Raw genomic sequence first — 12,490 nt, 5'->3', positions numbered from 1 at the left:
GCTGCCTCCCGGGTTGCCAGCCTGTGCAGTCGCATCCCGGTGGCCCTCTGCCCCGTTGCCAGGCTTGCCCCGGTCCCGGGGGCGATGGCGGGGGCCCGGGAGGGAGGGGAGGCCGGAGCGGGGCCGGGGGCGGCAGCCGGGCAGGCCGGACAGGGCGAGGCGGCGGGCACCGGCCGCTGGCCGCCGTGCTGAGGCCCGGGGGCATCCTCTGCCCGCCTGCCCGCTGCCCACCGGGCTCCGGAGGACCATGGGCCCGCCCAGATTCCCCTCCGGATTCTCCTTCTGGGAAGCCGCCCTGCTGCTCAGGTGAGTCACCCGGGGGACACAGTGGCCCGGACCCTTCTTCCAACCTACTGTCCCCAGCGCTCTGCACATAGTAAGAGCTCCATCAATACGACTGGGCAAAGGAAGGCATGAGAAACCCCGAATGTCACTCTTTTTTCTTGGTTGGCACTTTCCCCAGCGCTTAGCCCGGCGCTCTGCACGTAGTAAGCGCTTAATCAATACGACTGGGTAAAGGAAGGCGTGAGAAACCCCGAATGTCACTCTTTTTTCTTGATTGGCACTTTCCCCAGCGCTCTGCACATAGTAAGTGCCCAATCAATACGACTGGGTAAAGGAAGGCATGAGAAACCCCGAGGGGAGGGAGTGCCACTTTTTTTTCTTGGTTGGCACTTTCCCCAGCGCTTAGCCCAGCGCTCTCCACATAGTAAGCGCTTAATCAATACGACTGGGTAAAGGAAGGCATGAGAAACCCCGAATGTCACTCTTTTTTCTTGGTTGGCACTTTCCTCAGCGCTTAGCCCAGCGCTCTGCACATAGTAAGTGCTCAATAAAGACGATTGGATAAAGGGAAGGCATGAGAAACCCCGAGGGGAGGGAATGCCACTTTTTTTCTTGGTTGGCACTTTCCCCAGCGCTTAGCCCAGCGCTCTCCACATAGTAAGCGCTTAATCAATACGACTGGGTAAAGGAAGGCATGAGAAACCCCGAATGTCACTCTTTTTTCTTGGTTGGCACTTTCCTCAGCGCTTAGCCCAGCGCTCTGCACGTAGTAAGTGCTCAATAAAGACGATTGGATAAAGGGAAGGCATGAGAAACCCCGAGGGGAGGGAATGCCACTCTTTTTTCTTGGTGGGCACTCTCCCCAGAGCTTAGTTCGGCGCTCTGCACATGGTAAGAGGTCAATAAATGCGATTGGATAAAGGAAGGCATGAAAAAATCTGAGTGGAGGGAATGTCACTCTTTTTTCCTGGATGGCACTTTCCCCAGCGCTTAGTCCAGTCCTCTGCACATAGTAAGTGCTCAATCAATAAGATTGGATAAAGGAAGGCATGAGAAACCCCGAGAGGAGGGAATGCCACTCTTTTTTCTTGGTTGGCACTTTCCCCAGAGCTTAGTTCAGCATTCTGCACATGGTAAGCGGTCAATAAATACGATGGGATATAGAAATGCATGAGGAACCTCGAGGGGAGGGAATGTCACTTTTTTCTTGGTTGGCACTTTCCCCAGCGCTTAGCCCAGCGCTCTACACGTAGTAAGTGCTGAATAAAGACGATTGGATAAAGGAAGGCATGAGAAACCCCGAGGGGAGGGAATGCCACTCTTTTTTCTTGGTTGACACTTTCTCCAGTGCTTAGCCCAGCGCTCTGCACATAGTAAGTGCTCAATCAATACGATTGAATAAAGGAAGGCATTAGAAACCCCAAATGCCACTCTTTTTTCTTGGTTGGCACTTTCCCCAGCGCTTAGCCCAACGTTCTGCACATAGTAAGTGCTCAATAAAGACGATTGGATAAAGGAAGGAATGAGAAACTCCGAGGGGAGGGAATGCCACTCTTTTTTCTTGGATGGCACTTTCCCCAGCGCTTAGTCCAGTCCTCTGCACATAGTAAGCGCTCAAATAATACAATTGGATAAAGGAAGGCATGAGAAACCCCGAATGCCACTCTTTTTTCTTGGGTGGCACTTTCCCCATCGCTTAGCCCAGGGCTATTCACATAGTAAGTGCTCAATCAATATGATTGGATAAAGGAAGGCATGAGAAACCCCGAGGGGAGGGAATGCCACTCTTTTTTCTTGGTTGGCACTTTCCCCAGAGCTTAGTTCAGCACTCTGCACATGGTAAGTGGTCAATAAATACGATGGGATAAAGGAATGCATGAGAAACCCCGAGGGTAGGAAATGTCACTCGTTTTTCTTCGGTGGCACTTTCCCCCTCGCTTAGCCCAGCGCTCTGCACACAGTATGCGCTCAATCAATACGACTGGATAAAGGAAGGCATGAGAAAATCCGAGGGGAGGGAATGTCACTCTTTTTTCTTGGATGGCACTTTCCCGAGCGCTTAGTCCAGTCTTCTGCACGTAGTAAGCGCTCAAACAATATGATTGGATAAAGGAAGGCATGAGAAACCCCTAATGTCACTCTTTTTTCTTGGATGGCACTTTCCCCAGTGCTTAGCCCAGCGCTCTGCACATAGTAAGGGCTCAATCAATACGACTGGATAAAGGAAGGCATGAGAAAATCCGAGGGGAGGGAATGTCACTTTTTTTCCTTGGGTGGCACTTTCCTCGGCACTTGGTCCAGTGCTCTGCACAGAGTAAGTGCTCAATTCATTCATTCATTCATTCACTCATATTTATTGAGTGCTTACTGTGTGCAGAGCACTGTACTAAGCACTTGGGAAGTACAAGTCGGCAACATATAGAGATGGTTAGAATGCATGAGAAACCCTGAGGGAAGGGAATGTGACTTTTTTTTCTTGGATGGCACTGTCCCCAGTGCTTAGCTCAGAGCTCTGCACATAGTAAGAGTTCAATAAAAAAGATTGGATAAAGGAAGGCATGAGAAACCTCGAGGGGAGGGAATGTCACTCTTTTTTCTTGGATGGCACTTTCCCCAGCGCTTAGGCCAGCGCTCTGCACACAGTAAGTGCTCAATAAATTGGATTGAATGAATGAATGAAAAACCCCGAGGGGAGGGTATGTCACTCTTTATTGTTGGACTGTATTTTCCCCAACGCTTAGTACAGTGCTCTGCTCACAGTAAGGGCTCAATCAGTATGATTGGATAAAGGCATGAATGAGAAACCCCGAGGGGAGAGAAGGTCACTGTGTATTGTTGGACTGTACTGTCCCCAGCACTTAGCCCAGTGCTCTGTGCACAGTAAGCGCTCAATAAATATGATTGAATGAATGAATGAAAAACCCCAAGGGGAGGGCATGTCACTCTTTATTGTTGGACTGTACTTTCCCCAGCACTTAGTACAGAGCTCTGCACATAGTAAGGGCTCAATCAATACGATTGGATAAAGGAATTAATGAGAAACCCTGAGGGGAGGGAATTTCACTGTTTATTGTTGATGGTACTTACCCCAGCGCTCAGTACAGTGCTCTGCACACAGTAAGGTCTTAATCAATATGAATGGATAAAGGAATTAATGAGAAGCCCCAAGGGGAGGGAATGTCACTGTTTATCATTGGATGGTACTTTCCCCAGCACTTAGTACAGTGCTCTGCACACTGTAAGTGCTCAATAAATAGGGTTAAATGAATAATAATAATAATAATAATGGCATTTGTTAAACTCTTCCTATGTGCAGAACAATGTTCTAAGCACTGGGGAGGATACAAGGTAATCAGGTTGTCCCATGTGGGGTTCACATTCTTAATCCCCGTTTTACTGATGAGGTGGAGACACAGAGAAGTTTAAGTAACTTGCCCAAAGGCACACAGCTGACCAGTGCCGGAGTCAGGATTAAAACCCATGACCTCTGAGTCCCAAGCCCGTGCTCTTTCCACTGAGCCACGCTGCTTCATGGAAAACCCCGAGGGGAGGGAACGTCACTGTTTATTGTTGGATGACACTTTCCCCAGCCCTTAGTACAGTGTTCTGCACACAGTAAGTGTCCAGTAAATATGATTGAATGAATGAATGAATGAATGAGAAACCCCCAGCTTCGACCCACCCCCCTCCCCATAGCTTCCTGTCAATCACTCCCCCTCAGCTCTGTTCCTGGTGTGAGCGGGCATCCCATGCCCCCTGGGATACTGAAGACAAGGGGGTGGCTTTGGATAACTCCGATCTACTTCCTATCACAAGTCACCCCAGTGTCTCCTTCATGGGCAGCTGGAATTTGCCCTGGATACATCCACTCAGATTTGGATTCTGATAATCTCTTAAAAAACGGCATCACTCGATGGTATTTATCGAGCGCTTACTGGGGCCAGAGCACTATACTAGCACTTAGTAGATGCCTTCTTGGACTTTCTGAGGAACTCCGCAGCCTTATTGGGTCTAGGGGTTGGGGTGGGGGGCCGAACTTGCACAAAGTTTGAAAATAGTTCTGGAATCTAGGGGGTTTTAATTTTTAGCTGTAGGTAATTATGTCATTAAGGAAATTCCTTTCTGAGGAAAAACACCCATATTCAGGTCTCCCGTGTCACATTATCACTGAAACGGTGTCGGCAGATTGTGTGAGCATTCTTGACTAGTTAGAAAAAACTGTAGCTGCTTAGGTATTCAATCATTCATTCATTCAATCAATCAATCAATCGTATTTATTGAGCACTTACTGTGTGCAGAGCACTGTACTAAGCGCTTGGGAAGTACAAGTTGGCAACATATAGAGACAGTCTCTACCCAACAGTGGGCTCACAGTCTAGAAATCACATTTATTGAGATCTTACTGTGTGCAGAGCACTGTACTAAGCACTTGGGAAGTACAAGTGGGCAACATTTAGAGACAGTTCCTACCCAACAACGGGCTGAGAGTCCAGAGGTAGACTAGAGGGATGGGAAACCAGCCTCCAAAATTAGAAAACTTTCAACTGCAGGACGTTTTTGGCTGTCAGTTCAAGCCATTTCTGGGAGAGAAATATTTCTTCATGTCCAGGGAACAGTCTTCTGAAATGACAAGATCATATCTGTGGTAATACGACTTGGATGAGAACTCCTTTCAAAATCCTGTGCCTCTTTCCTCACAGTGGTGGGGGTGAAAGGGTGATATTTACAAAGCAAAAATCTAAGGCAACTTGTTGGGTTTTAAAGATTTGATGTACATAGGTTGATCACATATACATAAGAATGGAAAGCCCTGAGGGGAGGGAATATCACTGTTTATTGTTGGACTGTACTTAGGACTGTATATTTATGAGGTATATATAGACATCTCTATATATAGATAGATATCTACATATCTATAGATATATAGAGGTAGATATCTATATGTAGATATATTGATATCTACATAGATAGATATATAGATATATGTAGATATAGATGTATGTATAGATCTATATCTACCTATAATGTACATAGATCTATAAACATCATGCTTTAAAACTGCTCAAAGTAGCCCTATTCCTACTTTTCTTCAAAGAAAGGTCAAATGCAACAGTGAAGATAGCCAGCATTTTGTTGTAAATATAATACATATTTTATCACCAAAAAGCATATGATATTAGTGATTCGGGACAACTGCTGATTTTAGGATTAGTTTTAAAATTGATTTAAGAAACACATTTTGAGAATATGGATTTTACTCGTTCCGTTCCATGAAAGGAAGAGGTGGACTGAATAGGTGTAAAAGTGATTGTGTTCCTACTGTTAGCAAGTATTCAATTTCTGGAGTGAAAGGCTTATAAGTAAACCCTTGTAGACTTGAGTGATTTTTGAAGCACGATTCATTGGCGCTATATTGAGTCTTCTACAGTCGAATAGCTGTTTACTGCTAAAAGTGCAATAATTTAGTATTTAAGCTGAATGTATATGCTGTGCTATATAAGGAAAACATTGCTTTGCCAAATTCTACTGAACCTATGTTACCAAATGACAGATTGCTCATTTAGTTCTGAAAGAGACATTCCAGAGAAAATAGGGAAAATAATTGGTGCCTTTTTGTATTTGATAAGTACATTGAGTTAAGGGAGGATATATAAATTGCCATCATTTTCCAATTTCCCTTATATGCAATACTAGTGTGGTTCAGTTTCTCTTGAAGATATAGGTTCTGTTGTGCTTAGGTTCATTAAAAGCAAAAAGCCACACTAATTCAGGGTTCAGCATCAATTCAGCATCAAAGTTCAGCATCAATTACTTCGAAGCACAGAGATTCTTAAAAATTCTGGGTAACGTCTCAAATCTTAGTTTTGGTCACAGCCGTGAAATACTCCTAAATTACAGATCGAATGAATTCCTACTCTTATTCAGTCTTCCTAAGTGTCCTCGACTGAGTTGCTTTTGATGAATTTACAGAATCTACTTACGCTTTCTTTCCTTAATCCTGGAATTAACTCATCCCTCCTCAAATGAGAGAGTCGCCTTCCCGTTGGGAAAATTCTGCTCTTCTTCAGACCCAGTCCCTGAAAGGAATTGAAAACTACCCCTGCTGGTAGTTTTGCTGTCTATTTATTTATTTATTTTATTTGTACATATTTCTTCTATTTATTTTATTTTGTTAATATGTTTTGTTTTGTTCTCTATCTCCCCCTTTTAGACTGTGAGCCCACTGTTGGGTAGGGACTGTCTCTATATGTTGCCAACTTGTACTTCCCAAACGCTTAGTACAGTGCTTTGCACACAGTAAGTGCTCAATAAATACGATTGAATAAATGAATGAAATGCTATGATAGTGGAAATACATGGTGGGGAATATTCAGGAAAGAACAAATTATTTTGATGCTGTGGAATGGTGAACTGGACTATCTGAAAGTTGTTTTGTTTCTGCACATAGTGTTCAATAAATAGGATTGATTGATTGATTTAGAAGTGGGTTTTCCAATACTCTTTCCCATGGAAAGTTAGAGGCATCACTTGAGACTAGAAATAAGACCCCAGGAAATGTTCCCACGGTAGAACATGTTGGGAGAAAAGTTTGGCAATGCCTAATTTCGACAGTCCAGGATTTCACAGCTTCAACACATTCTTCTCTATTTTATTTGCTTATTTATTTATTTGGATTAAGCAATCAAGCGCTTAGTATAGTGCTCTGCACACAATAAACGCTCAATAAATACGATTGAATGAATTCTGGGAAGGACACCATCACATAAGGTAGCAACAAGTTCTGTAGGGTAATGCCATTAGAGTTTAAGGAAAGGCCCATTCTAATCTATAATAATAATAATGGCATCCGTTAAGCGCTTCCTATGTGCAAAGCACTGTTCTAAGCGCTGGGGAAGAAACAAGGTGATCAGATTGTCCCAGGCGGGGCTCACAGTCTTCATCCCCATTTTACAGATGAGGGAACTGAGGCCCAGAGAAGTTAAATGACTTGCCCAAAGTCACACAGCTGACAAGTGGCAGAGCCGGGATTTGGACCCATGACCTCTGACTCCCAAGCCCGTGCTCTTTCATTCGTTCATTCAATCGTATTTATTGAGCACTTAATGTGTGCAGAGCACTGTACTAAGCACTTGGGAAGTACAATTTGGCAACATATAGAGACGGTCCCTACCCAACAGCGAGCTCACAGTCTAGTCTCTTTCCATTCAGCCATGCTGCTATGCACCGCAGTATAGGAGGATTCTAGTCTCTCTACCATAATTTCTTCACAATTCAAACCAGCTTTTACGAACATGGTGTCAAGAGAGCCTAATCTAATGTGTAGAATGGCATCTCTTCAGTGACCAAATGCCACAGGATTCCTCTGCAACTATCGGGGTCAATGAAAATGACTCTATTAGACCTTCAATTTCCATGTCTTCCAGCTCTGTCTAGAAATAGCTGTAATCATGCTGCAGGGAAGGGAGTGGGGAATCAAATTGACAGTAAAAAGTGCACAGATAATGCCCTGAGGTCCCTATTACCTGAAGACCACAGTGGATTTGAACCAAGGGCTTTTCTTCATTATCATCAACAAGGTTAACCGAGTGTCCACGGTAGTCAGAGCACTGGACTAAGCATTTGGGAATACTGCCGTTCATAAGGACCTTAAACTAGGGATGGTTGGGAATTCCCTTAATAATACATGTGGGATTAGATCATCTTCCATGTAGAAAAATATCCCTTTGGCAAAATCAAAATTTCAGAACTCTTTTTGTTCAACTTGGCATACAAGCTAATTGAGAAGTGATTCAATTTCTGTCTTTCAAATGTAAGAGCCCCACCTAAAGATTCCCAACTTCTACTGTTGGGAAACCCATTTGTTTCCTTCATACCCAACTGAGTTCCTTGGCCCTTGGATGTTCCCAACCTGCCCAGCTAGAGTCTTTGAGACGGATGAAGGGAAGGGGTGAATGGGGTTGCCAGATTGACTCTTTGTGCCATCTGTCTACCCACCTCCTAACCCTCCTGTTGGATGGGGCAGTGAGTGTGCTGATGGGGAGAGAGTTTGCAGGACAGATGCATTAATAATAATAATAATAACAACAGCAACAATAATAATAATAATAATAATAATGTTGGTATTTGTTAAGTGCTTACTATGTGCCAAGCACTGTTCTAAGCACTGGGGCAGATACAAGGCAATCAGGTTGTCCCACGTGTGGCTCACAGTCTTCATCCTCATTTTACAGATGAGGGAACTGAGGCCCAGAGAAGTGAAGTGACTTGCCCAAGGTCACACAGCTGACAAGTGGCAGAGCTGGGATTTGAACCCACGATCTCTGACTCCAAAGCCCGGGCTCTTTCCACTGAGCCATGCTGCTTCTCCAATTGACCAACTGGGGAGGGTCCCCTCATTCTTGCTGCCCTGGTGAAATTCATTATGTTTCCCACATTAGTTGTCTCCCCTTCCTAGACTGTGAGCCCGTTGTTGGGTAGGAATTGTCTCCATCTGTTGTTGAATTGTACTTTCCAAGCACTTAGTACAGTGCTATGCACACAGTGAGCGCTCAATAAATACTATTGAATGAATGAATAATAGAGACATAGAGTGAAAGGAGACCGATTCGAAGATGGGGAATGAGAGAACTGAAATATAGAGATGAGGAGACATTGATCAATCTGAAAATACATTCTGTGGAGCTAGTTTGAACTTTGCATGTGATCCTGCTTAGTTCTCAGATGTAAAAAACACCGGCCATAAGAATGTCTGTTTTGTTCTGTTGTCTGTCTCCCACTTCTAGGCTGTGATCTTGTTGTTGGGTAGGGATTGTCTCTATCTGTTGCCGACTTTCCAAGCACTTAGTACAGTGCTCTGCACACAGAAAGCAGTCAATAAATACGATTGAATGAATTCGAAGTGCTTGAAAGAGTGGACTTAAGAAGAGCCACTCTTGGGTCACATCAATGGCCCTTCCAGCCTAGCAAGTTATCTTTATTGGCTAATCAATCAGTCAGTCATAATTACTGAGTAGAGCAGTGTACTTATTTTTGGGGAGAGTTCAATAAAACTACTCCCAGTGAGCTTACAGTTTAGAGGGGGAGACAGACATTCATATAAATAAATTATGGATATGTGCATTATTTCTGTGGGGCTGAGGGAGGGGTGAATAAAGGGTGCAAATTCAAGTGTAAGGGTGACACAGAAGGGAATGGGAGAAGAGAAGCAGCGTGGCTCAGTGGAAAGAGCACGGGCCTTGGAGTGAGAGGTCACGGGTTCAAATCCCGACTCTGCCAGTTGTCAGCTGTGTGACTTGGGGCAAGTTACTTAACTTCTCTGTGCCTCAGTTCCCTCATCTGGAAAATGGGGATTAAGACTGTGAGCCCCATGTGGGATAACCCGATCACCTTGTATCCCCCCAGTGCTTAGAACAGTGCTTTGCACCTAGTAAGCGCTTAACAAGTACCATCATTATTATTATTAAGAGGAAAAGACGGCATAGTCGGGAAAGGCCTCTTGGAAGAATTGTATGATTAATACGCTGTGAAGGTGGGGAGAGTGATCTTCCATCGGATGTGAAGAGGGAGGTCATTCCAGGCCAGAGGCAGCGGTGAGATAGATGCGATAGAGGTCCGATATCGACCAGCTAGCATAATCCATCCCAGACCTGGCACTCAAGATGGTGAGCAACACACCTGAAACCCTGAAACTCAGAATAAACTGGGCTTCTAAGTACATCTTCTTCCTAGGTTTTCATCAGACTGTCTGTTTGTGGAAAATCCTTGGGGTACTTCTTAACAAACAACCTGGATCCCATCAGAAAGAGGTGAGGGAAATGCAGAAGGGAAAGGGGTTTTACACTTAGTTCTTCTAAATGGGCATTTTCACTTGAATGATAAAACAACTGTTATCCCACTTCAAAGCCTTGTTGAAGGTCCATCTCCTCTAGGAGGCCTTCCCTGACTAAGCCCTCCTCTCCTCTTCTCTCACTCCGTTCTGTGTCCTGACTTGCTCCCTTCATTCCTCCTCCCACCCATCCCCACAGCACACACACACACATAGATAGATAGATAGATAGATAGATAGATAGATAGGTAGATAGATAGATGCATATCTATATATATATATATGTGTATATATATATATATATGTAATTATTTATCTTTTTATTTATTTAGGTACATTAATATTTGTCTCTCCCTCTAGACTGTGAGTTCACTGTGGGCAGGGAATGTGTCTGTTTGTTGTTATACTCTCCCAAGCGCTTAGCATGATGCTTTGCACACAGTAGGTCCTCAATAAATACAACTGAATGAACAAATGAATCCTTCAATCTTAAAGATCTTAAGGATGTTATTTTCTATATGGAATTTGTTAAGCGTTTACTGTGTGCCTGCACTGTACTAAGACCTGAGGTAGATTTATTCATTCATTCAATCATATTTATTGAGCAATTACTGTGTGCAGAGCACTTTACTAAGCGCTTGGGAAGTACAAGTTGGCAACATATAGAGATGGTCCCTACCCAAAAGTGGGCTCTACAAGACAATCAGGTTGGATACAGTCTGGGTCCCACTATCACAGTCTTAATTCCCACTTTACAGATGAGGTAACTGAGGCACAGAGAGGTGAAGTGACTTGCCCAAGTTCGTGCATCAGATGAGTGATAGAGCTGGGATTAGAATCCAGGTCCTTCTGACTCACAGGACCGGGATCCATCCACTAGACCATGCTGCTTCTCTATCCTTAGTCTTCATAAGGTATTAATTCATTTACTCAATCGTATTTATTGAGCAATTACTCTGTGCAGAGCACTGTACTAAGAGCTTGGGAAGTACAAGTTGGCAACATCTAAAGACAGTCCCTACCCAATAACGGGCTCACAGTCTAGAAGGGGGAGACATTGTCTGCTGTGTGACCTTGGGCAAGTCACTTCACTTTTCTGTGCCTCAGTCTCCTCATCTGTAAAATTAATTAATCAAAGCAGCACAGCCTAAAGGAAAGAGCACAGCCCTGGGAGTCTGAGGACCTGGATTCTAATCCTACCTATACATGCCTGCTCTGTGGCCTTGGGCAAGTCACTTAACAATGATAATAATAATTAATAATGATGGTATTTTTTAAGTGCTTACTATGTGCAAAGCACTGTTCTAAGCACTGGGGAGGTTACAAGGTGATCAAGTTGTCCCACGGGGGGCTAACAGTCTTAATCGAAGACTTAGTCAAAGACTGAGCTCCTTGTCTTCCCTCCCAAACCTTGTCCTCTCCCTGACTTTCCCATCTCTGTTGACGGCACTACCATCCTTCCCATCTCACAAGCCCGCAACCTTGGTGTCATCCTCGACTCCGCTCTCTCATTCACCCCTCACATCCAAGTCGTCACCAAAACCTGCCGGTCTCAGCTCCGCAACATTGCCAAGATCCGCCCTTTCCTCTCCATCCAAACCGCTACCCTGCTCATTCAAGCTCTCATCCTATCCCGTCTGGACTACTGCACCAGCCTTCTCTCTGATCTCCCATCCTTGTGTCTCTCTCCACTTCAATCCATACTTCATGCTGCTGCCCGGATTATCTTTGTCCAGAAACGCTCTGGGCATATTACTTCCCTCCTCAAAAATCTCCAGTGGCTACCAATCAATATGCGCATCAGGCAGAAACTCCTCACCCTGGGCTTCAAGGCTGTCCATCACCTCGCCCCCTCCTACCTCACCTCCCTTCTCTCCTTCTACTGCCCAGCCCGCATCCTCCGCTCCTCCACCGCTTATCTCCTCACCATACCTCGTTCTCGCCTGTCCCGCCGTCGACCCCCGGCCCACGTCATCCCCCGGGCCTGGAATGCCCTCCCTCTGCCCATCCGCCAAGCTAGCTCTCTTCCTCCCTTCAAGGCCCTGCTGAGAGCTCACCTCCTCCAGGAGGTCTTCCCAGACTGAGCCCCTTCCTTCCTCTCCCCCTCGTCCCCCTCTCCATCCCCCTGTCTTACCTCCTTCCCTTCCCCACAGCACATGTATATATGTATATATGGTTGTACGTATTTATTACTCTATTTATTTATTTATTTATCTTGTACATTTCTATCCTATTTATTTTATTTTGTTGGTATGTTTGGTTCTGTTCTCTGTCTCCCCCTTTTAGACTGTGAGCCCACTGTTGGGTAGGGACTGTCTCTATGTGTTGCCAATTTGTACTTCCCAAGCGCTTAGTACAGTGCTCTGCACATAGTAAGCG

The 12,490-nt window shown here is 44.8% G+C and overlaps 1 protein-coding gene across 2 annotated transcripts in view; it reads left to right on the top strand.

Moving 5' to 3' along the window:
• Positions 1 to 235: 235 nt before the first annotated feature.
• Positions 236 to 12,490, top strand: part of GLRA3 (glycine receptor alpha 3) — a 117,538-nt gene continuing 105,283 nt past the window's right edge. For both annotated transcript variants that reach the window (XM_038755277.1, XM_038755276.1), the window contains exon 1: positions 236 to 306. In XM_038755277.1, coding sequence (XP_038611205.1) covers positions 248 to 306 — 59 coding nt within the window. In that variant the 5' untranslated portion in view covers positions 236 to 247. The remainder of the gene's footprint in view (positions 307 to 12,490) is intronic.

This window comes from Tachyglossus aculeatus, chromosome 12, assembly GCF_015852505.1.
Source record: "Tachyglossus aculeatus isolate mTacAcu1 chromosome 12, mTacAcu1.pri, whole genome shotgun sequence".
NCBI lineage: Eukaryota > Metazoa > Chordata > Mammalia > Monotremata > Tachyglossidae > Tachyglossus > Tachyglossus aculeatus.
This window is presented reverse-complemented; position numbering and strand designations above follow the sequence as displayed.